This window comes from Saccostrea echinata, unplaced genomic scaffold (assembly GCF_033153115.1).
Source record: "Saccostrea echinata isolate AGI-Se365-2 ecotype Australia unplaced genomic scaffold, CSIRO_AGI_Sech_v1 ptg000030l, whole genome shotgun sequence".
NCBI classification, from domain to species: Eukaryota; Metazoa; Mollusca; class Bivalvia; order Ostreida; family Ostreidae; genus Saccostrea; species Saccostrea echinata.
In genome coordinates this window covers 6,590,562-6,617,032 of record NW_026889779.1, presented here as the reverse complement: position 1 = coordinate 6,617,032, position 26,471 = coordinate 6,590,562, and the positions used below count along the sequence as shown (strand labels likewise).

General features: G+C 33.8%; 1 protein-coding gene and 1 pseudogene across 1 annotated transcript; both read right to left on the bottom strand.

The window, feature by feature from the left end:
• Positions 1-3,375: 3,375 nt before the first annotated feature.
• On the bottom strand, positions 3,376-4,503 carry LOC133196145 (serum amyloid A-5 protein-like; annotated as a pseudogene).
• An 11,937-nt stretch (positions 4,504-16,440) lies between these two features.
• On the bottom strand, positions 16,441-17,828 carry LOC133197176 (serum amyloid A-5 protein-like). Its single transcript, XM_061333065.1, has 3 exons — positions 17,535-17,828; positions 16,692-16,802; positions 16,441-16,589 (listed from the first exon to the last, which is right to left on the bottom strand). The coding sequence occupies exons 1-3, from the start codon at positions 17,819-17,821 to the stop codon at positions 16,445-16,447; spliced, it is 543 nt and encodes a 180-aa protein (XP_061189049.1). The 5' UTR covers positions 17,822-17,828; the 3' UTR covers positions 16,441-16,444.
• Between the last annotated feature and the right edge of the window lie 8,643 nt (positions 17,829-26,471).

Sequence of the window (26,471 nt, the reverse complement as noted above, 5' to 3'; positions counted from 1 at the left end):
TAGCAACTACGTTAGTCTATATTTCTGAAATACGCATGCTCGACTTCACGGTCGGGGATTCTGGGAAAACTACTGTAGATAGACTGTACGATAACAATTTCGTTTTGTCATACAAAAATAGAAAAGATCCGAATTTACACTGGCCTTCCCTGTCTGATATGCGCGATATACATTTCGTAGGTTAGAGACAGTCAATACCAGTCTAGATCCGGATTCGGATTTTTTTTTTAATTTATTGTCTAACCTACACATAAAAGTACAAGAAAAAATTTGGCCATATAATGCCAAGATTCTAGACATCTAGCTTTCCTTACAGTTTTACCACCTTAGTGGATAATTCCGGCAAGCTCGGAAAAAACAACAACAAAAATCTTTTTCAGAGTATGTCTGTAAGACATGTCAATTTAGTGTTTATCATCTGAAAATACATATGATCTGAAGTTTCGTGTTTTGTTGTCTAACCTGCACGTAAATGAACAAAAAGTAACAGTAACTCGGGTCTTATAAAACCAAGACTGTTAATACAAAAGTTATAGTGAATACATAGCTTTTCTAATCTACCTTCATGGATCTTTCCGGCAAGCTCGGAAAACCGTGGCAACCTCGGATATGTTTTCCGAGCTTGCCGGAAAGGCCCGAAGGTGCTCATTGGTTCTACTCACCTTTTATTTTTCACATCAAAATTGAAATTACAGTAAAATACAAAATGCTTAAAGCACAGTTAGGAGTTATGCCATTGCCGACGTGAAGCATACTCTTAGATTCACCATTCTGAATTGTGACACCCCTCCCCCCCCCCCCCCCCCAAACTCAACACCTCAGTGCACCAATCTGCCTTCCTATTAATAATTAATCGATTCAGCAAATTTAACAAATGGTTCAGATATCTTCTTCTGTATTTTATTATGCTACAGCGCTAGCTCACCAATCTTTTTAAAAGATAAGCTTGTGGCAACTTATATTGATGCAAGATGAAGCGAGATAACTCCCACAAATTCACCATGATATTCAATAAAAATCATAGACATTTTACTAGAGTTATCTTTCTTTATCCGTTTTATGTGTGATCCTGCATGGGGCATTAACCACTTTCCCCTTTTTTCCATGAAAAGTTTTTTTTCCTGGTAATTCAAGGAGAGTGCTGTTACCAGACAAACCCATTCTGAAACCATTGAACTTATCTAGGAATTTTTTTTCAACATTTCATGAGATAATCATCTTGACAAGCAATCTCACGATACACCTAAATGTACCATAGGCCGCCATATTTTCTATTGTTTTAACTATGGGTTATCTACACCATAACCCATGGGCGGAGCCTTCATAACCTATAGGCGGTGCATGTCTTAAATTGCATACAAATTCAATTAAATTTTATTCAAAATCTTTAATTTATTCTCGGTAGACTTTAGAAGGTTTTTCCATATCGTCGTCATCGTTAAACTTTCCAAATCGATCGTCAGAATGGTCCAACTGCTGTTTAACATTTTCAGGTGTAACCGGCTCCTGGGTCAAATTAAAATCCGTTTGAGTAAGAGATAAATCCCCAATACCATCAAACACGTTTACTTCGTCCTCTATCAACTGACCTATCTGTGAGAGAGCTTGATCATCGATAGAAATGTCCCATTCAAAATTTTGCGGAAGTTCAAGAAAATCCAGATCCATCCTCATTGCGCTGTGTTTGTCCATTTTCGCTTTTTGATTGCAAGTGCACAAAATGTGCAATAAAATGTAATATATATGCACAGTGTATAGCGCGTGAAATTATAATTATGTCAGGTGACAAACCATATTAGGAAATTTATTTGCAACTTATACATCATCTCTCTGCCATATTAGGAAATCTGAGAGTGCTATGGTACATGTGACTTACCGTATAAGTTTTTTATTGGTTTTCTCTAGATACCCTATAGAGAGGTTAAAAGGTCACTCGAAGGCTGCGCCTTCGAGTGACCTTTTAACCTCTCTATAGGGTATCTGGAGAAAACCAATAAAAACTTATACGGTAACTACTACTTAACATATTTGGATGATTCCTGTGTCTAATGGTATGTTGAAAATAGGTCAATTATCACAACTTTTAAGATCAGCTAGAGGGTGAAAACTCCGAACATAGTCGAAGTACTTAAATAGACAGGATACTTACATGTTTAAGCCTTGAACTTTAAGACAACAATGCCGAGACTTAAACATTTTAAAAATCAGCTAAACGCCTTTTAGTAAAAACTAATGATTTTACTTTCTTTTAGTCTTACGTCAATATACCATTCCGTGGTCGGGATAAGGAAAATCTGTACTATCCGAAAAATGAAGTAATATTTTAACTGTGTTACATATTTAGTCTATTAACTCTCGAACAGTACACATTTAATTATTATATAAATTTACAGAACAGAATTAATTTTGGGTGAATCGAGATAATCCCCTTCATTCTGCTTCACAATCAACTACCTACACTTGAGAAAGGAAAGTCAAACCCTTTGAAAACTGAATGCAAGTGTTAAAGATATATATATATATATATATATATATATATATATATATATATATATATATATATATATATATATATATATATATATATATATATATACCATCGGCAAAAAAGCAGAAACTCAGACCTACTGGAGACTCAGTAGACTTATGCATGGTGTCTCGTGGCAAACTCTTTTTTATCATTTAAGAAATTTTAACAAAAGGAACAAATAAAATTTACAGACTTAGTAGATAATATGTACCATAAAGAAGTGATTTTTCAAAATTTTGTGCGACTTCATAAGGAAAAGGGATGTTGTGCGAGGACATGTCTGTTCTTATAAAAAGAAACATACAACTTATAACTGTGCGAAAGGCGTCATCTTACTATTTCGCCCGATTTTCAGTCTTGGCAATAGCTAAAAGAAAGTTTTTATAGCTGATCTGAATATTTACTTGTAAGCACTATTTAAATTAAATTGTTATTTTTTTATTTATTTGCAAAATAATAATACATTTGATTTAAAAACATTGATTTTGCTCCTGATTTTTCTCACTTTTTCTAAATAAAAAAAAAAAATTTTTATTTGTAAATAAATCAAGGTTGTATGTAGTATAGCTAAACAGATTTTTTTGACGCCGATCTATGGTATTTCAGTTATACATAAGCGGTCCAAAATGAAAAAAGAGAAGAAACTGGTAGAGAACTTGATAAAATATAACTAGAAAACTGTATAATCATCACTTCCAAAATCCTATTGTAATTTGCTTGCAAATTGTAGTTGAAGATTTTTTTTCTTCTTGTTTTATCAGCATGTAGTCTCCTTGGGTATATAACACACAGACATAGTTAATGGTTATAAAACCATTTATTCCAGCAAAAGAACACGTTAGAAGAATATTCAGCAAAACTCAGTGTATAGCATTGTGAGGATTCTTTTAAGGATTTATCAATATTTGTCTGGTAGTCCTTTGGGTCGGTATTTGTTTGGGTCTCCACCTTTCCGTCCCCATTCGTTGGCTTCTTGGTCTTTAGCGGTGTCTTCTGCTCCTTGACCACTCAATCCGCTCTGATAGTTTTCCCTGGCATTACTTATTATAAAGAAACAGATAAATGATTACCTGTAAGTATAAAGGAATTAGTAAATTATTTTTTGATTACTATTTTATCATATTGCATATCATTTTCTCCTAACCTGATGATCTTTGCTGCCCATGCACCCCAGGACCTCTTTTGGCGGCGTCATGGTTACCACGTGCATGGAAATACTTGTCTGAATTCTTCCAGTTAGCGTCTTTCATGTCTCTGTAAAAATTTAATACGTTACCTGTGTGATGTTATTATTATTATTTTTTTTGTACAGATCTCAATTACTGTACAAATCAAGGTCACCAAACTGTTTATTGCTCTATCAAAGGAAGCTGGATAACGGATATCACAAATACTAAAGTAAACTATAGATTAATATAGTTAACTATAGCATCAAAGCTTATATAATAGTAAATCGGAGGTTATTTACTTTCAATTTAAAGTAGACATATATTTATTTTAAAAAAAAATCCCATTCTTACATGTGTATTACAGAGATAGACTTTAGAGCCAAATTATTGTAGTCTGCATTGTCATTTCAGTCCAAATGTTTTAGCTTTTCCAAAATATATTCCTGTCCATTTCCCTTCTAGTCTTAGTCATAGCTACAAACCTATAATAGTACAGATAGTACTAGATTTGCTAGAAAATTCCACTTACCTATATGCCTTGTGCATGTCTCCAGCTCCTTGAGCAGCTTGTTTAACAAAGTCAACTCCAGATCCTACCTTCTCTTTGGCCTTTCGGAATGCCTCTTTGGCGCGATTTACACCAGAGCTTACTGCTGAACGGACTTTTTCTCCCAGCCTTCTGGAATTACTCTGTCGACTACTCGATTTACTCGATCCTCGACTACTTCCCCACCAACCTTCTACCACAGAGTGCTCTGTCAAAATGATTGCTATCAAAACCACTGTCAGGGTAATTGTTCTCATTGTGAAACTGAAAAAAGATATTAGGCCTACATGTATACATATTATTCGCAATGACAGCTGACGATATCGGTTTCATTACCATTTCCTTTATTTCAATGTGTATTTATACGTGATTAAAAATTGATGTGAGTTTTTCTCTACGTATCATAGAATCAATTTTAACATGAATATGTACATTATAAAACAAACCAACATACTTACATTTGTAAGAAATTTCTCAGAATAACTTCAACACCATAGATCACGGTTTATATAGGACGATCGTTCTCGAATAATTTTTCTGGCTAGCCAATGCATTATGACGTCATGAAATGCGTCATTTTCCTCATATCCTGAAAAATTCTACAAAACAGCCAATTTTTAAAGCTATTTTTCGATATTTAATATAAAGTGTAACCTCTTATCTTAAATATGCAACTATTAAATGATAGAACTTTTTCTGAGGATTAGAAAACCTGTTTTATTTTTTTAGATCAGAGGGTTCGCTCAATAAAAGCGAATGAACGTAATTATTTTTCTGTTTGTTTTCCGATGACATTTTAAGACTGTCGAAAAGTTTTTCTTCCTATTTTGAGCATTTTGAGAAAATTTTGCGGTGTGTACAGGTAATTTAATTATTTACGTAACCTGCAACACACGTCGCCTTTCAAGAAAAATTAAACATGTACCTACCATTTTTTTAAAACTAAATTTTCAATTGATATAGAAATGGTAAGCTATTTCATAAAACAAAATGCAAGCTAATTTGATATACTATGAGGGTCGAAAAGAAGAAGGTACGGTTTTAGCTCTATTGTGCTTAAAATTTAATGTTTTCAAAAAGTTTTGAAACTGGCTTAAACATTAGTTGAGTATATGACTGTTATAAATAAGGAAAGAATATGGCATGAAAGAGTACCATTCTGGAAATATGATGTCATAAATTTGATGCATTTCTCTATTTTAAACAGAAAAAGCCTCAAAATGACCCATTTCAAGGGTTATTTTCCTTAAGAAAATATTGTCCACAGCCATCGCCCACTTTTACTTTCGGATATGTTGTGTAAAATTCTTTGAAAAATCACATATCTCAAAATCTTTGTGGGCGATGCCTGTGGACAATATCATCTGAGAGAAAATTCCATTGAAAATTGGTGTCTTCTGCAACTTTTCAAGAAAATACGGAAAAATGCACAAGTTTATGACGTCACAATTAGCATTTAGAAGGTCAGTGAGAAAAATGATTTGTCTGAACTTTCTGCATGTAATTTCAATGATTCAGAAAGCATGAGTTTTTAATTTTTTACATCACTTTCATTTTTAAGAAAAACACAGGGCAAGATTTGTATTGAAACCATACCTTGTTCTTTATATTGAAAACAAGCAGTTAATGATTCTTCCTTTGAGGAATGTGACTTTATGTATAATACATACGTAACGTACACAGACTTTTTTCTTATTTTTCAATTTATCTATTACATCTAGAAAGAGTGATATAAAAGATTTTGATTATATCATTGAAAGCTAATAATAATGATAAATCATGGAAAGCAAATTTACAAGGACATTTATTGTGCACATCATCAATACGTTGCCAATGAGTACATTGAGTACTCACTGGCAATTGAAAATTGTTAATTAATGAAAGACACGACCAAAGACATCTCAAGACCCTTATTCTATACATGATAATCACAGGCTCTTGCAATCTAATTAAAACTAGATAGCATTGAGATGGTGGCCATCTCAAAGGGCCCCGCTTTCAGCAATGAACATGAAAAAGTAAAGTAGCTGAAAAGGGTTTATTTTGAAGAGGAACACTTCTGTACTATTAAGGGACGTGTTGTTCGAGTCTAAAGGGCTTCTATGTCATCCTTGTTATAATAAAAAATGGCATGAAAATCACGAGTGCTCCATACCCTCTATCAAAAAGCGGCACAAAAATCACAAATGTTGCATATCCTCTATGAAAACTGTTGCATATATATCAAAATATGGAAGGAAAATCACAAATGTTCTGTACCCTAAGTCAATTGGTAAAGTTTGAGGCTTACTGGACTTAAGAGAAAGAAACCATGCACCAAACAAAGATTTTAAACAGAGAGACTATTTTGTACCTTGACCCTTGACCTAGAAATTCTTTCAAGGTCACTGCACATCCATTGATCAGTGGCACTCTGTGAGTGAAGTATGAGTCACATTGGACCAAGAGGAGAGAAGATATGCTCCGGACAAGGATTTTTCATATAATTCTGCTATGACCTTGACCTTAGACCTAGAAACATGGTTCAAGGTCACTGCACACCCTTAACCCATAGACACTCGGTGGGTGAAGTATGAGCCAGATTGGGCCAAGGAGAGAGAAGATATGCTCCGGACAAGAGATCTCGGACGGACAGACGGACGGACAGACTGATCACTATAGGGCGCCCGCAGAGCGGGGCCCTAATTTAATGATCCGAATCCGCTACCTCCTTGTTTGAAAAGACATACTATAAAACCTGGCCTGGCCCCTTTGGTCTGGCATGGCTTCAAAGTTGGCCTGGCCTCTATTTTGGCTTCTAATTTGGCTCCAAACCTATTTTTGACCTGGCCTCAAAAGTTGGCCTGGCCTCAAATTTGGCCTCTGTAAAAATTTTTAGCCCCACTTAAAAATAGTTTCTTTTTGAAAATTTGATTGATTTGATTGATTTTTTATTGGTTTTAGTTTTTCAAAGTTAAAGCAGATAAAGAATATATTTCTGATCATGATGATTTATAAATGTGCACATTGAAATAATTATGTTCTACCACCAATCTGATTTATCTTATTTATTATCGATCAATCAATTTTCATAGATTTCTTATTATGATTTGAAGATCTTTGTTGTTTGCAAACATTTCGTACTGACACACTACCAAGAGTCGCAGTACGTGCTGGCACGGAAAAGATCCCCCCTGTTCAATTGCCCTGAGTGCCGAGTATAGGTCAAAATTTGCAACCTTCCACCAGCAAATGGTGGCGTTTCCGTATGAGTGAAAAATTCTCAAGATGGGCGTTAAACAACAAACAATGAAAACAAAAAAAGGGAATGAGTGTCAACATCAAGGTGAGTGGATAGACAAAAAGTTCGAACCTTATTGGAAAACTTAAGAAGTTACATGTATATCAGCTAGGTGCGATTTCACGGATTTCAAGTTGTGGACTGCAAAATATAGATATCTGAATTCGTGTTGGTATCGATCAGTACTGTGTTCACTGTTCTGTAAAATATTAAATTTACCTCTTCCACATACGTGCATATTGATAACAATATTTTTTTTTAAAGAATTGACTCTATTTCTATGATTTTCACAAGTAATACCCATTTTTTCGCCCCTTTAAAAATCCTCCTAAATAAAAAAAAAATCCACCCAAATTAAAAGTACCATTATGTATTTAAACTACAATACAATGCTCCACTTGTGTCAAGGCAGCCACCATTAATTCTTCAAGAGGTCAGCCGTTAAAACACATGCATGTGAAATATCATAAAATTCATATTGATAAGGACATCAGGGGAATGTTAGTAAATTACTGGCAAGTCATATCAGGAATTTTAATTTTGTTCCGTTAAAAAAAACTTTTTTAAAATGAAATTCAAAATATAATCTGCATACTCTACGTGAAGGAAAATGCGCCCCCCCCTTCTTTTAGAATAATGACCACTTTCATATTTTATTAAGAATGTATTTCTTTTTGGCTGGAAAGATTAAAAATTATAAATCAAGAGGCCTGTGGGCAAAAATACTCATCTGAGGTATATTGAAGATACAGTGATGATATATCTTTCGAATAAAATGATTTGTATTTTATGCTAAATTGACAACATTTATCAACTTCAATATACACTATCTACACTATTTTGAAATGCTTCCATATTGATTTCACAAATGTATCATTGGTTTAAAGATTTTTAGGAATTTTTCTTATATATTCCAGAGAGAGAGAGAGAGAGAATGGTTTTTATTGTCTTTTTATTATTTTGGACATACATGTACAGCAAATGTATCTTACAATTTCAATAAGAATAATTACATAATATTTTGAGTACTTCGTAATTTTGATGAAAACCGATTGAGCAAGCATAAGTTAACTATCCAATATATATTTTGAGATGCAAGCACTCCTGAACTGCAAGTAAAACTTCCATGAAACTCAAGAAACCGCAAATGAATGGAATAAAAGAGAACTTGATCAGAAAATTATCCTTTTCTAGTCCCCAACGTGCATTTATTTGTACATGTACCATCTTTGTTTTGTTTTGTTTTTTAATCAAAGGAAAGATAAATTCTGTTCGAACAAATATGCAATTCGCCAAGTTGTTCAACAACAAGCAAATATCCAGTTCGTCGGAACAAAAACTATATAATTTACATTCTTCCAACTTACGAGTATATTTAATTAGTAGAAAGAAGAACAAATATCTTGTTCGTCCGAACGAAGAACAAATATGTCGGAACAATTATCTCATTTGTCAGAATAAATATGAAATTTGTCCATGTATTATACAATTATTGTTGTTTTTGAGGTCAATACAATGATTAAGACACCTGACTGACCTGAGTTGTACATTATTAAACGAGCCCGTAGGGATACCTTGTGTTTTTGATAATAATAATAAAAAAAAAAAATTATCATACTTTTTATTTCAGAAACAAGTGCATTTGCATGTGCTTAGGAAATAAATTTGTATGAAGTTAAAAACGCTTAGGCCAGGGATCATAATATATATATGCAGAGGACGAAATATCATGGCTTTTCTGTTTGGAAGTAAAACGCAATAAACAATCTAATCTTTTCTTAAGATATTTTTAAGAGCTTATAGGTGTTAACCTTTCTTGAACATTTTTTGAAAGTAAATTGAAATAAACTTCCTGATTGTCCTGTCGAGCTTACGACCTCCTTTACGAACAGGGAAGAACATCTTATCAGACCACTTTTTTAAAGAAGTATTTAGTCATCCAACTTCGTTTCAATTTGAATTTCGGTCAATTGATTCTCGTGGCTATTTATAAACGTTGAAATGCTGATCATGAAACAAATAATCTGGACGTCGCTTAGAGTGCAAAGCTCAGGTGCATATTAGCGATATCTTTATATTATTATAACAGCTGTGTAAAACGAGATGGAACTCTGAAATATTAATAATGAAAGAATAAAATTATATATATTTCTTTCTTTTTTTCGAAATGAATGCCAGAATTTCTAAGTCAACAAAATGTTATGCGCAAGAAGTTATATAAATTTACCGGATGGGGATACCGAAATACTAACTCAGAAACCCGATCTGATTTTTGAAACACTTTAAAATCATGTTGATTACACTTGGAAAGAACTTTTAAAATTTTGATGAGTACATTGTAGGAGCCTAATTCGTCTTGACAAAGTAGAGAAAGTGTAGACATCAGTCAATATAAAGAAATGACTGAAACAATGAATTTGTTAAAAACTGACACGAGTGTCAGGAAGGGGGAAAAAACACGACAGAAAAGTTGCCAGACTATCTTCTCTTCAATAAATAGGGCGAAACGTTCTTTGCAGTCCTTATTCTATTTTTGTTTAAACCAGGAATTTTTTGTAAAATTACTTTTAAAATTTTCTACCTTTACCTTCTGTTAAATAGTGCCTAAGCAAAGGTTTGTAAGCTTTGTTTCAAACAATAAATACTTTCTTTGGTTGTTCATATGGGAATGAAAGTTGCAGCTGTTGCAGACAAATTATATAACCCTTGTAAGCGGGTTATGGTATTTCTTCTGCAATAGCTGCAACCTGTACTGATGTGTTCCCATACTTACAAGGAAAGAAAGACATTTTATTTTTTCATATTTATATCTGTATAAATAATCATACACAGTAAGATCAAGTACGTAAAATAATGTTTTATTGATACGTACGTCAATGTATGTTCCATTGATGGAAGAGTCACTGCTCAAGGAATCTATGCGCGTCAAAGTAATGATCAGTGATGTCAGCTTTAGTTATTTATTTAATTAACAATTCCTACCTGAACGGTGAGGAAAAAAAATGACAAATGAAATTTATGTTCACTTGAAAAAAAGGATCACCCATGGACAGAGCAAACAAATTATAAACGTATCTATTTAACGTAAAATTTACGGATATATGTACTTAATAGTCATAAACCAAGCTATACTAAATAAACTCCACCCTCCCTTATTCATGACAAAAATGGGTGCACATTTGATCTATGTGAATTATTTCATCTCTTTATCCATTTTTGGAAAACTTTGAAAATAGCTAAGAAATTGAGAATCGCTATGTTTTCAAAGGTTTGAGCTCATGCCCCAACGGTCTGACATGGCAATGATCCAAAGTCATAGGATCAAGAGCTATTTTTAAGAAAAAACTTGAAATCATAAAATCAGCTCACAACCATTACTTTTTTGAAATTAAATGTTCGTGAACGAACATCGAAATTCCAACCATTCTCAAGTAATGCTAAGAAATATTTGGATAATTTATCAATCTTCTGGTAGTTTTTTTCCGTGAAACGGAGTTCAAACATACTGGTAACATTTTCGTTAGAGTCATCAACATAAAGTTATTTATATATTTAAAAAAATCAGCCTAATACCACAGGAAAACAAAATTTTCAGTCCAAGGTTGATAACTCCAGACATAGTTTATATTAGTAGTTCCTAATACATAATATTCAAGTCCTGAGCTAAAAGTCAGTAATCACTTGAAATAAGCTCAATAGCTACCAGCAAAAGCCTATAATTTTATTTTTGGATTTTGCAAAAAATTCGTCTTGTATGTCGACTACCATCCCAATTTTTTTCAGACCAGCGAGCTACAGATCTGCAGCAACATCGATTATTGCTTTCAGAAAAAGTTACGTAAATTAGATGCGAAAGTGATATGTAAGTCCTCAATATATACCTAGAAAGATATTTTGTATTAGCACAATTTTGTTCTTCAAAACGAAAGCGATGCCAAAGAAAGTTACACTTGAAGAATAGTTATAAAGAAAAAGGAATGTACGTCACACCTACTCTCAAGCTCATAATTTTGTACGTACAATAGGTAAAAAGTAATCCAAAGAAAGAGACAGCCAAAGTAAATTGACTTCAAAGAGGTTCTGATTTTGGCAAATTTTTTTCTGGACTCTTCTGAAAATTCTGCATCACATTTTAGTTTTAACAATATATTTGATTTTTCAATGCCAGTTAAATTGTATTCATTAAAACCCCACGATTAAATTCCATAAAAAATCAATTTAGGAACATTTTTTTTGCGGCGGAAGGATTTTTGATTTCAAATTTTTTTACAGTACTTTTTTTTAAAGTTTGGCATCCAAGAATTCCATGCAGGCAGCAGATCACATTTATTAATTATCATGAATTCTCGCCATGCTGTGACAAATTAAATATAGTAAATATTTTGTAAACGCCAATAAAAGAACAACCGAGCCATAAAAAGAACATATGTTTTGTAATACATGTATTTAAAAAAAATTCATGATCTTACTTTTAATTTCTAATCTGAATTTTTAAGAAAACCTTTATGTCTGCTGTAAATTCAGTGAATTCTTAAGACTCATAAATGATTTTACTGCTTTTGAAATTCTTAATGCTACAAAATTATATTTTATAAGTACAGAAAGGTCACATAACGGATTTTAAGAAGTTCATTACATAAATTTGGACTATACATGATTCGGTGTGTTCCCCGAACGTCTACTGGACTAAACCAACATCTAATTATCACACTCAATTAAGGGGCCCTGTAAGGGGTACAGGTAGTATCTACAATCATTTATGAACTAGCTTTACCTGTATTTATTGAAGGAGGAATTCTACAGCAACAATAATGTTTGACATCTCTTCTGAAACATGGTTTCAGCATGGAAATATTGATAAAATATATTCATTGTTTTAACATGATTTTTTTTTTTAGGGGAAATGTAAAAATCTTGAAGATTTATGGATTAGTTAAAAAATGCTAAAAATAATGTGTTTTATTTTCATAAATAATTTTTAGCAAAAATTAAAAAAAACCCTTATCTGATTTTTCTTGACATTTTCTATTATATATTTATATTATCCATTTATTTAGGGCAAACTTTAAACTCTAAAGGATCTTATTTGCAATTAAAACAATCTTTTCATTTTCTCCTAAAAAAAGCCCCCAAAATTCATAAAAATTAATTTAAACTAATATCGATCTTTCCATACTTATGCCATATTTCAGAGGAGATGTCTCAAAGATCGGTTAAATAAAATTTCCGTGAACATGTAAGTAGCATTCTTTCTTAAACAGGAAAAATCTATCGATCATATGTCATTTTAAATAAATTTTGCTTTAGATACTTTTGATTTAATTTAGTTTTAATCATCATTTCAAAGCATTAATTTTAAATATTATAACAATAAATATTATAACAATAAATAATTTCAAAATCTTTGTGAGTTTGTATCATAAAACTCAATCACAATATACATGTAATTTATTTTGGTAAAAAAAATCTATCAAAAAGAGTAAGATACGATTATATTTGGAAAAAAAATCATTTTGAAAAATCATTTTGAATTTTAACCCCCCCCCCCCAACTTTAGATATTGCTTCCAAACAAAGAGGTAGCAATGGTTTAAACAGTGGGAGAAGGGGCAACCCCCAGAGAAATCTAACAAGTAAAATTTAAATAATTAAAAAGAAAACCTTGAAAATCCTATTTTGTGTGTTCGTGTGTGGGGAGGGGTGGACTTTCTCTGTTTGTAGATTTTTTTTTCAAGTGCTGGAATATTCGCCAGCGCTCGACCTTACAGCAAAAGATTGTAAGAGGGAGCAACATCTAAATGAAAATTTACATATTAGATCTAGAGGAATAGACTATACTACAGGAAAAGTCTTTGCTCACAAAAATGCCCCCTCCCCCCTTTTCTTTCTATGGACCTGTAAATGCAATGTGAAAAAGTTCTCCATGTTTAATATAGATTAAACAAAGCTTAAAAGGTTAAAATGTGGTGTAAGTGATGCTTCAATTAAGTGCCAAGTGTTAGGTTAAAAAAAGTTATGCTTAATTGAAAATAGTTTATAATAAATTATTTATTACATGTACATGAAAAAATATTTAATTGTTTAGTGCCTTCAACTATAGCAAGTATTTAATCAATAAATCTATGCTTTAGCACACAGTTTTATCAGTAAATATTAAATTATTTGATTTTGACTACTTAATTCAATCAAGGTAACACAGGTAAACTCTACCTGGACCCCTTAGAGGGCCTCTTAATTGAGTGTGATAATTAAATAGTTGTTTTAGCCAGTAGACGTTCGGGGAATATTCCATGGTTCAAAAGAAAAGATAGACAAAGCTCCGAAAACGTGTTTATATCTTAGCTGCAATTGCAATACAGGAAGATTAAATTAGATGTACCGTAGCACAAAAAGAGGCAGATTGATTCCCATGTTTTGTTTTGATTTTAAGATTAAGATTAGTTTGAAGATATTTAAAAAGGTACTTAACAAAAAAACTTTTTAAGTCCTTGCAGAATCAAACTTCAGTATATATTTTTGGCCTGTGCTGTGGGTAGATTCAACTGAATTAAACTTTTTGATTATGTAACTGATGACAATTCATATTTGTTTTAACCTGGAGGGAAATTACAGCTGTATGCGATAGTGACAAACAAGATGACTGTTTGTGCATTGTTTTATTTTTAGAAAAATATATATTTGGATGATCAAAATTTAAAAAAAAGGATTTAAAAAAAATTGATAAAATATTCAATTTAATTAAGTTTCTATTCATATGTGTCATGCTTTTTAATCATAGTTGCGATTCACTTACAAAATTATATTCAACATTTAATTTTTGATTTTTCCTTTAAATCTCAGAAATTTTCAGAAAATGTGTTTAAGAGCAACTATCTATTTATAACAGACTGACAGACAGACAGACAGAGGGACAGCTAGACAGTCAGACAGACGGACAGACTCAGAGGAAACCTACAGCCCTCCGGTTTCACCGGTAGGGGAGTAATAACAGTTTTAAAACAAAAAACTTACCTGTTGTGTTATTAGTCCCCTACCGGTGAAGCCGGAGGGGACTATAGGTTTCCTCTGAGTCTGTCCGTCCGTCTGTCTGTCTAGCTGTCCCTCTGTCAGTCTGTCCCACTTGTTTTCCGCACATTTTTTTCTAAATGCTTGCAGATATTGGGCTGATTTTTGGTATGTGAGTGTATCATGATGAGTTATAGATCAAGTTTGTATTTCGTTCCGCTTCATTGATTTTTATAGAATTATGGGATTTTCAATTTTTTTACGGGAACCAGATTACACTTGCCGGTAGGGGACTAGTATTGCTAATCCAATACTCTCAGAATGCTTGTTAAGTTTTGCTATATCCCAAAGGGTATATTCTCCCCGGTAAACACCGTCACGGAACTCAGTCGGTAGAGCGCTCGCTCCATGATCGGAAGGTCGTGAGTTCGAATCTCAGCCGCGACTGACCAAAGTCGATAAAATATAGGTAATAACTTCCATCGCCGAGCGCTCGGCACATTGAAGTGAAAGTTGCGGGTCCTTCGGATGAAACCTTAAAAACCGAGGCCCCGTGTCACGGCAGGCTTTGGCACGATAAAGATCCCTCACTGCTCAATGGCCCTGAGTAGCGAGTAAAGGTCTAAATTTGAAGCCCTTCACCGGTATATATGGTGACGTCTCTATAAAAGAGTAAAAAATTCTCGAACGCGACGTAAAACAACATACAATCAATCAATCAATCCCCGGTAAGCTGATATCAATGTAAAGGGAAGCTACTCAAATATAACCCTAACAACTCTTTCTAGGTCACAGATATTTTGGACTTCATTTGCGCATATCTTCATCTGAAATTCAAACCGAACATATATATACGTATCACAACCTGTCTATGCATATCACAACATGCTGTACAATCTGGAAGAGTCTGTTGCCGAATCCATGTCGTTTTTCTCATGCATTCGTTCCTAATGATCAACATATTACCGTCGGCATTTCCCCGCTTTGGTAGCATAAAAACATTTCTTCACAGTTTTATTGTTCATACTGGGTCAGTTATCTCAAACATACGTGTGATGATTTCTTTCCTTTTTTCCCTCAACTGCATTGTCGTCATATGCAGAGTATCTGATTTGTTTAGCAAAGGCAGGCCCGTAGGAAGCAATTTCAGTTTTGGGGGGCACAGCCAAACATTTTTCAGTTGACAGTTGAGGGGGCACTTTCCTGACAAGCAAAAAAAAAAAAGGTCGTCGACTACCAAAAATTTCCTGACAAGCAAAAAAAAAAAAAAAAAAAAAAAAAAAAAAAAAAGGTCATCAGACGTTTTCATTGAGGGGGCACAAGCATATAATATCTATGTTTACTATAGTAATCTGTATATCGGCAAAATTATTGGGGGGGAACGCCCCCCCCCCGTGCCCCCCCCCCCGATTCCTGCGGCCATGAAAGGGGGATACTTCGAAAAGAAACGAAAGTAGAAAATACCTCAGGAGCTTAAGGGACAAGTCTTGAAATTCAGAAAAATAGAGAAAAAGTATTTCATTTTTCTTTCACAAAGTAATCTGGAAGCGGGAAATATAAATGTAAAGTCAGCCAAAGTAGTTCCGGCTGCTAAGTGCAAGTGAACTCGATTCAGTCATTCTATTGATGCAGTAATCAAAAGAATTTTTAATCCAATCAGAATCAATTAATTTATAGAAATTAAATGATAATGTAATAAACAAAAAATTCAATGTTTTGTAGTTGGATATGGAATTTATTTCGCTCGTGAGACAGAATGTTTTGATATTTTCTCTCGTGCTTCGCACTCGTGAAAATATCAAAACATCCTGTCCCACTTGTGAACATTGAATATCCTCTATTTATTCAACAGCAATATAAACAATAAACATTCATCAAAAATAAAAGTTTTGTGTTGTGAAGATTCTTTGATTTTTATCTATATTTGTCTGGTAGTCCTTTGGGTCGATATTTGTTTGGGTCTCCACCTTTCCGACCCCATTCGTTGGCTTCTTGGTCTTTAGCCGTGTCTTCTGCTCCTTGGCCACTCAAACCGCTTTGATAGTTTTCCCTGGCATCACTAATTATAAAGACACGCATAAATAATTACATGTAAGTATAACCGGATTGATAAATTATTTTGATCACTATTTTATCATATCATAAATAATTTTTTCCTAACCTGATGATCTTTGCTGCCCATGCACCCCCAGGTCCTCTTTTGGCGGCGTCATAGTTACCACGTGCATGGAAATACTTGTCTGAATTCTTCCAGTTAGCTTCTTTCATGTCACTGAAATTACACAATACTTACTCATTTTGATATTATTGTCAATTTCATTTTCTGGTGACCATTTGTTATATACAGATTTTTGATTACTGGACTAAATATGTTCAACATACTGTTATCCTACCAAAACGAGGCTGGATAAGGGACATGCTAGTACACGTTTTCAATTGAACTCGTAAAAGAGAGACATGGGATATTTTGCTGCAAGATCTTTCACTTTCCATGCTATCCATATTAGATATGTTGATTTTCATGTGATTAGTATATCCCAGTATCTCGTTTTTATGACTATGGGAATCGCGATCCAGAAGTATGTACACGTAGTTTATTGAATAATACAAGAAAGAAAGTAAAAAGGATCTAATTTATGTTGTTTATAAGGGTATGGACACCCCGGAGAACTTATAATTTTCATAGGAACGAAACTCGACATCACGAATTTTAAACTTTATTTTTACAAAGTCTTCAGTCCAAAAAGGATACATTAGTCTTCATGTGAAAAAGTGTGCTTCAAAAATGTATTTAATTTACTTTTATTCCCCGTTTTCACATTCATGAATTTTTCTCAAATAGCTAGAACATACTTATTTATTCTTATCTTACAGGCACTCGACGTTTTAAACTTTTTTTCAATTATAAAAACATCACCATACTATATATAATTATTAGTTATAGTATGGTGATATTTTAATCAATGAAGAGAAAGGTTTAAAACGTCAAGTGTCTGTGACTTACCTGTACGCCCTGTTCATGTCTCCGGCTCCTTGAGCAGCCTGTTTTGCGAAGTCAATCCCAGATTGCACCTTCTCTTTGGCCTTCTGGAATGCCTCTTTGGCGCGATTTACTCCGGAGCGTACTGCTGAACTGATCCGTTCACCTACACTTTTCGAACCACCATCTTGACCTTTATTTTCTCGACTACTCGATTTATTCTCTCGACTACTTCCCCACCAACCTTCTACCACAGAATGCTCTAACAAAATGATTACTATCAAAACCACTGCCAGGGTGATTGTCCTCATTATGAAACTGAAAAAAAGCATTGCTTTTTCCAGATTAAACTACAATATGTACAGTCATTTGCCTCAACAGCGACACCAGAGGCCTCTATTTTCAATCTGTCCTCCCCCCCCCCCCCCACTTTTCTCATTCCCATTTTTCTACTTGTACTGGTTCTAGTAGTAGTACTCAAAAATTGATTCAAGAAGTAGACGAAATCAAGATAAACATTACCAGGTATAAAATTATACAAAATCTATTCATCAGATTACATATGAAAAAGGTGAAAATAACGAACAGTGACCGATCTAAAAAATCTATAAACAATACAATTCAGTGAAGAGGGCATAAAACAGAGACCCCTGGAAATTTGAGAGGTGGGATCAGATGCCTAGGGGAGTAAGCATCCCCCTGTTGACCATTCACACACCCGTGAGCCTAAGTATTGATCAGGTAGACGGAACATTCCGTTTCACATTCAGATTCAGTATAAAAAGAAAGGCCTAAATCAAGCCAACATACTTACATTTACAGCAAATTTTCTCAGAATGACCTCAAGACCATAAACCATGGTTTATATATCCAGCTGATGATGGGTCCTTTTATGTAAGAGAAACCAGTTATAGCTTCCCGTTTGTTTTCCCGTGATATTTCTATTTTTGCAAATTTTTAAAAAACTCTAGGGGAAATTGATTGCTAAACAGGGCCTTGTATAGGTAAATTAATTACATAATGCCTGCAATCCAAGTCACAGATTTCAACTATAAACATTAAAAAAACATGTTAGCATTATATACGTTGCATATGCATTGTTTATATGAAAATAAAGTCAATTCATTCAATAAAAATGCGAGATAATTTATCAAACGATTGTGTGCGGATATTGCACTTTTCAAATCAAATTGCATTGCATTCGTTTGACTCAAACAAAATTTACGTTTTCCAAAACATATATTGAATTTAAAAAGCAGCACTCAAAGTTATATGGTTTATGGAGAAACTGAACGGTTTCCATTATAAATAAATATTTATTCAAGTATTGTAAAATATTGGGCAAAACTTGTGTACGGAAAAGAAAACAAATCATGTAGAATTGTATATATGTATTTTCTACACAAACATTTACTTTCTTAAACCACCATTAATTTCAAGCGTATGTCACATGACTGTTATGGCTGCTGAAGAATGTAACTGGTAAACGGTGTGTTCCCGTGAATAAAAAAAAAGTTTTGTGAAAAGGAAACGATTTATTTTGACTGCAATAGCTCAAAGAATATATATATATATATATATATATATATATATATATATATATATATATATATATATATATATATATATATATATATATATATATATAAACTTTAGTTACAACACATTTTGTTTAATATACATGTATAGGTATTGTGAACATTTTGAATGATTTTAAAATGTTTTAAAATCATCTAAAACCATATTATTATCATCATTACATGATCATGATGATTAAATCATATGGGGTGTGGCCCCCATCCCCTCCCCATATTTTTTTTTCCTTTTAAATATTGGATCGCCATTGTTTTTTCCTATTCATGTATCCTAATGTGCAACAATTCATATTACCATAATGTAACCCTTCTGTCTATTTGAGTTGTTAAGTATTTCGTTTTCTACTTATACATAAATCTCTTTTTTATCTAAAAACAACTCATAGAGACTGAAGAGTTACATTATCGGTAATATGTAATATTAAAGCATACACAAATAGGAAGACAATTATGTCAATCCCATGCAAATTTAAAAAGAATAACAAAACGTGTCTGTGAAACACTGATGCCCCCGTATGGCAGCTTATGGTGAAGGTTAAATTTTCTCAAATGCAAGTCAGAATCCAGGCCAAAAGATAAAAAATGTTGGTACCCAAAGAAAGGTCTTGTCTCGAGGAATATACCTGTGAAATTTGAAAGCCTAGCTGCAACTGTTCAAAGGTTATGGCAAAGGTTAAAGTTTTTTAAAAGAAAGTAAAACGTCAAGGTCAAGGTCAAAGTTGTTGGTATCCAAAGGAAGGCTTTGACACAAGGATCATATGTGAAGTATGAAAGCCCTAGCACCAACTATTCAAAAGTTATGGCAAAGGTTAAAGTTTTTCAGAGTAGGTCAAACTCCTAGGTCAAGGTCAAAGAGTCAAAGAGGTTGATATCCAGAGGAAGGTCTTGTCACAAGGAATACATATGTGAAGTTTGAAACCCCAAGCACCAACTGTTCAAAAGTTATGGCCAAGGTTAAAGTTTTTTCAAAAGTAGGTCAAACTCCAAGGTCAAAAGGTCAATGTTGTTGGTATCCAAAGGAAGGCCTTGTCACAAGAAATACACTTGCGAAGTTTGAAACCCCAAGCACCAACTGTTCAGCAGTTATGGCCAAGGTTAAAGTCTCATAAAATTTTGCAAAAGTGGGTCAAACTCCAAGGTCAAGGTGAAAAGGTCAAATATGATGGTACCCAAAGAAAGGTCTTGTCACAAGGAATACACATGTGAAATATGAAAGTCATAGCTCCAACCAATCAAAAGTTATGGCAAGGTTAAAGTTGACAATAAACAGACAGACAGGACAAAAACAATATACTCTCGGGATCTTTCGATCCAGGGGCATATAAATTAGGAGGTTGGGGTTCGGCATACCCCAAGTGATACAAATGGCGAACTTTCGTATTTGTAGAAGTAACACGCAATAAACTTCCAAATGATTATAAAACTATGAATCATATGGCCTACAGTTGTCAACCAATATTGGACATTTTTTGGAGGAATATTCCTGTTTCTTCTATGAAATTTATCGTTTTTAGGAACAAGGAAGAATTCGATATCATGGGTGTTGTAATGAAATATTGACTAATATTTGACGGGCATCATTTTGACTGCTACATTTGGACAGCTGGCCTGCATATAGGAGGTCATTCATTTTACTTGGAAGTCTGCGCGTATGACAAACAACATATGATATCGCAGATGGGCTGTTACAGTAAAGTCTAAATAATCAATCTAAACTAACTAGACAATAATTTTTTTTAAACAAATGGGATGTCCATATCAAAATAGTGAATAGTGATAATGCTGGGGGCATATCAAAATATTATGGAAATATACATGAAACATGTAACAACTGGATTAACTTCATTTTTATACAATAATTCGGACAAACACAGTGCCCATTTATAGCCTAAAGAGGCGCAACTGCAAAATTATGGTTCGTTGCAGCACTGCTTAATGATACATACGTATCATAAGCGGTGTTATACAACTAAAAAATTGTAGACCGTTGCTAGAACTTCCTGCAATAATGTATATTTTTAAGCGTAGCTGTTGTAGATTTTGTTTCAATTAGTGGATTTTTTCAGGCCCGAAGAACGCGGGGGGAAGGGGGGCATCCCCCACTTTTTTCTGAGTATACGAGTAGTATTTCGCTATAGTAAATTTTACTTTAGATGCTTGTTGCCCCCCCCCCCCCCCCCCCCCCACACACACATACTTTTTGTTGATAGTGTAAGGTCGAGCACTGGCAAATTCCAGAATTTGGACGGTAAATTACATTTTTTTTTGCTTGTCAGATTTTTATGGGAAGTTGCCCCCCTTTTGGAAACCTTTGCTAGGGACCTGTTGTTTTATCAAAAGAAAATTCTGCGATCTACCTTTTTAGCATATATGATAATCCTAATTTTGATCCATTAAACTTACATTGGTAATATAAGGTAAAGTAAACGAATATTATTTACAAATTAATGGGTACGTTGAAGACTGTTTTTAAAATTTTGCTAGAGCGGAGAAAGCATACAGTTAGTTGGCGTATTTAAAGGGGGGCGCACCCGGAGCGCGCCCCCTAAAACTGTCAAGTTAGCGCAAATCATAGTTTCGTCTAGAAAATGTAAAAATGTTCACTCGGTAGACCTCATTTTTACCCTACTAAATCTCTAGAATCCGGGAGCCTCAAGGCGGCCCCGGATCCCCTGCCTACTTTTTGCCCCCTCCCCCCCCCCCCCCCCCGCAACTTCAATTCCTGGATCTGCACCTGATACGGAATAAAAGTATTGTTCAGTGTTGCTGGCACAATGAATTTTTTTAAAGTTGACATTACTGTCAGAAAGAAAACGAAATTGCTATTCTATCCTATATGCCATAGATAGTGCGAATGAACAATCTCTTTCTTGTTTGGGAAGAAAAGAAATGCATCGCTTTGGAATTTGTAAAGTAAGACCAAGTGTTATTGAATAAAATGATATGCATGTTTGTACATAAATGTTTGTAAATAAAAACAATGATACATGTATATCCGTACATAAGAAATACTTACTGCTATTATAGTGATGTTACAAGCAACATGTCGGGAAAAACTCAGGCCGTCATGAACAAGGATTTTTTTTTTCTTTTTGGCTTGAACTTTAATGCTAATATCCAGCAGTGATCAGTTTTTGTGTAGGACCGTTCGTCCACCCGTCTGTCTGTCCAACGATTTGACCAGAGTGGGCGAATTAAATTGGAAGCACTTTTACCAAATACCATTGTATGTAATCATTACAATAAAATATGTTCAAATCAAACCAGAATAAATGACTTAACTATGTAGGCAGCTAAATCACATACATTGAGGTACATGTATTTTTATATTGAATAATTTAAGAAATTGTATTATTGATACAATCTCATGGCTTTAGCTGGCTTAAGCCAGTTATTGAAGAAACTCTGAGAAACTAATTTGTACAAGAATGGAGTAGTATTGTCGATAGACGACCTAAGTCCATTACTTATAGAATTTTTATGACAAACTTTGGTCTCGAAGTACGGAAGCGTATTAGAGCCACTAAAAGTTGGAATTACCAATTTAAAAAAAAATATTACATGGCACTAATACGCTTCCGTATCGAAAATTGCCAATTGAATTTACCTAAAAATTTAAGAATTACAGTTGAAAAATTACGAACATGTAATCATCGTCTTCCAATTAAAACAGGTAGATGGAACAATATTGACAGAAATCTGAGAACATACACCATGTATAATTGTAATTATACCCGCACTTTCTAAAGAAAGGCCGGGTATATTGTTGTTACTCGTCTGTCCGTCCGTCCGTCCGTCTGTGACACTCTTCTTTCTCAAACTCCTCTTACATTTTACACAGTAGCCTAATTATCTTTTGGGAGATGGTTGGTGGTGTCATGTAGATGTGCAGTAAGGTTTTGGAATTTTCACACCCTGGGGGTCAAATGGGGGTCGAAAAATGACGTTTTTTATGCAAAAAGCCCCTGGTTCCCTGAACTCCTCTTACATTTTACACAGTAGCCTAATCATCTTTTGGAAGGTGGTTGGTGGTGTCCTGTAGATGTGCAGTTAGGTTTTGGAATTTTCATTTTTACCCTGGGTCAAACAGGGGTCGAAAAATGACGTTTTTTAATGCAAAAACGCCCTGGTTCCCTGAGCTCCTCTTACATTTTATACAGTAGCCTAATCATCTTTTGAGAGATGGGTGGTGGTGTCATGTAGATGTGCAGTAAGGTTTCAGAATTTTTATTTCCTCCCTGGGGTCAAACAGAGGTCGAAAAATGACATTTTTTATGCAAAAAGCCCCTGGTTCCCAGAACCCTTCATACATTTTACACAGTAGCCTAATCATCTTTTGGGAGATGGTTGGTGGTGTCCTGTAGATGTGCAGTAAGGTTTCGTAATTTTTATTTCCCCCTGGGGGTCAAATGGGGGTCAATTTTTTTTAAAACAATATTTAACATGTTTAAACACCCTGGTTCCCAAAACTTCCCTTATATTTTATGCACTAGCCTTAAATAATGATCATTTGGAAGATGATTGATTTTGTCCTGTGGATGTGTAAAATGGTTTTAAAATTTGTACAAACTTGAATCTACACTTCTTGGGAATGTTTCCATATTAATCATGCTTTTGTTGTTCTTGAAAAGAAGAATTTTGAAGATTTTTTTCCTTTTATTCCTATTCAAAATTTTGATCCCTTATTGTGGCCTGACCCTATCCTCGGAAGTCATGATTTGAAAACTAGAAATATGTCCATAGGACATAAATGCCCTGCCGAATGTATATTACTAATGCAACATGAAAATTTGTATGAGTGTATGAAGTTTGATGAGAATATCTTGTACAGTTTCTTTAAAATTGAAACTAAAATCTTTAAAAAAATGGATATAGGTGATAAATTCTCACCAAATTATGTATAAGTACATGCTTACATAGAAATATCTTAGATTGTTTCTTTAAAACTAAGCAAAATACAAATTAAAGAGAAGGGAGGTCAAGGTCACAGGAAAGTGCAAGGTGAAAAGTTTTGGATGGAGTTGAATAGCTCTCACTAATACATATCAGCATATTAGGTTTGATAAAAATATCTTGAATAACTTATTTATAACTGAGCTTAACACTTATTTGAGAAAAGAGAGGTCAAGGTCAAAGGAAAGGTTGAGGTTAAAATGTTGATGTAGTTGAAAAGCTTACCTCAGTATGTATTTACTATGAGCATATGAAGTTTGATAAAAATATCATAAATGATTTATTTAAAATGTAGATAAACACTAATTTAAATTATTTATGACATATTGTTTCAAATATGCACGCCCTATCATATGTCATTCAAAAGTAATCACCAAAGTTAAAATTTTTGAAAATTAGGTAAAACATCAAGGTCAAGGGGTAAAAAATCATAACATGCTTGGAAACATATTGTTACATGTAATGTACATGTCAAATATGAAAGTCCTATCTCTTCTCAATCAAAAGTTATAAGGAAATATAACATTTTTGAAAAGTAGGTTAAACTTCAAGGTCAATGTCAAAGAGTCGAAAGTCATGATATATTTTGAAAGGTCTTGTCACAAGTTATATACATGTATAATATGAATGCCCTATCTAATGAATTATGATCAATTTAAAATAATGTTAAATTTTTTGAAAAGTAGGTCAAACTTCAAGGTCAAGGTCATGGGTTCAAAAATCATAGTATGTTTAGAAAGTTCTTGTAGGTAATTTAAATGTGAAATATGAAAGCCCTATCTCTTATTATTCAAAAGTTATGACCTAGGTTAAATTTATTGTGACAGACGGACAGACAGACAAACGGACAGACTGACAAAAAAAAAAAGATTTAATGTCCCCTAGATCCCTTTTGCGAAAACGGATGACAATAATGCCCTTGTTGTTCTTGAGAAGAAGATTTATGATGGAAAAAATCCCCTGCATTTTTCTATGTAAATCATTGGATCCCCAATTATGTGGCCCCACCCTACCCCAGTGGGTCATAATTTGAACAAATTTGAATCTACACTAAGTCTATGTAAAGAAAGTTTCAACTTTTTGGGCCCAGTCAGTGGTTCTTGATAAGACTATTTTAAATGATACCACCAAATTTTCACTAATTCTTGATTAACCCCCCCCCCCCCTGAAAGAGGGTGTGACCCTTCAGTTGAACAAACTTGAATCCCCTTTATCCGAAGATGCTTTGTGGCAGGGTTGGTTGAAATTGGCCCAGTGGTTCTAGTGAAGAAGACAAAAATGTGAAAAGTTTACAGGCGGACAGATGGATGACAGACAAAATGTGATCAGAAAACCAGAACAAGAGGCCCAAGGGCCTTAACGGTCACCTGAGTACAATAATTTAGAGGATGCATAAACTGATAAATGAAGCTTTGTTGCCCAATAGCAAGGAAAATAGTACAATTAAGATCAACAAAATAATTGGTCTAGAATCTTTCTATCCATCCCCCATTTATCACTATTACCATGCAGACTTTTAACAAAATGTCTATATTACCTCTCACATTGGCCTCACTTAGCCTTTGAAGAACATTTAAATAGATAAATTATTTTTTTTCATTTTTATTCATCTTTTATTTCCAAGTCTATCTGATTATTAAAACTATGAAAGTACTTTTTGTATTATACAATAAATGTTCTTGCATAATTCTCTTATTCTATTAAGATTTCAATTACATTGTTTACAGTGATTAATTATCAGAGGTGAATGGCAAAGGGGAATAACTTCACTCAGTAGAATACAAATTAATAGAGCCCTGGCCAGGACCAACACTTGAATAAATGGTCCAGATGTTCAAAATTCTGGTAAAAATACCTTGCTTATTAAAACTTTTACTCTGTTTGCTTCCAATATGCCCAGGAGCAGAGGAGATTTTCAAAGAAATAATGCATTTTCACTATTTGACACACCCTACCCTAACACCAGAACCCATGACCTAGGGTCATGAAAATTTACAAATTTGGAAGAGGTACCCTCATCATCATAACTATGAACTTAGAAGATTTTCAAAGAATTCACAAATTTTCACTATATAATCAAATAGAGCCCCCCCCCCCTCCTTCAGAGAAACAACAGAACCCCTGGGACCACAAGGTTTAAAAATTTTGTAAAAGCATCCTTGCTCATCATAACTATACACTTGTTTCTTTGCTTTATAACCAGGAGTAGAAAAGAATATTTTGAAAGAAATTATGAATTTTCACTATATAATCAATAGAGTCTCTCCCTCCCCCCTCCTTTCACCAGAACCCCTTACCAAGGGGCCATGAAATTCACAATTTTGGAAGAGGCAGCCATGCTCATCATAACTATGTACTTAGTTCATATATATCATACCCAGGAGCAGAGAAGAAGATTTCCAAAGAATTAATG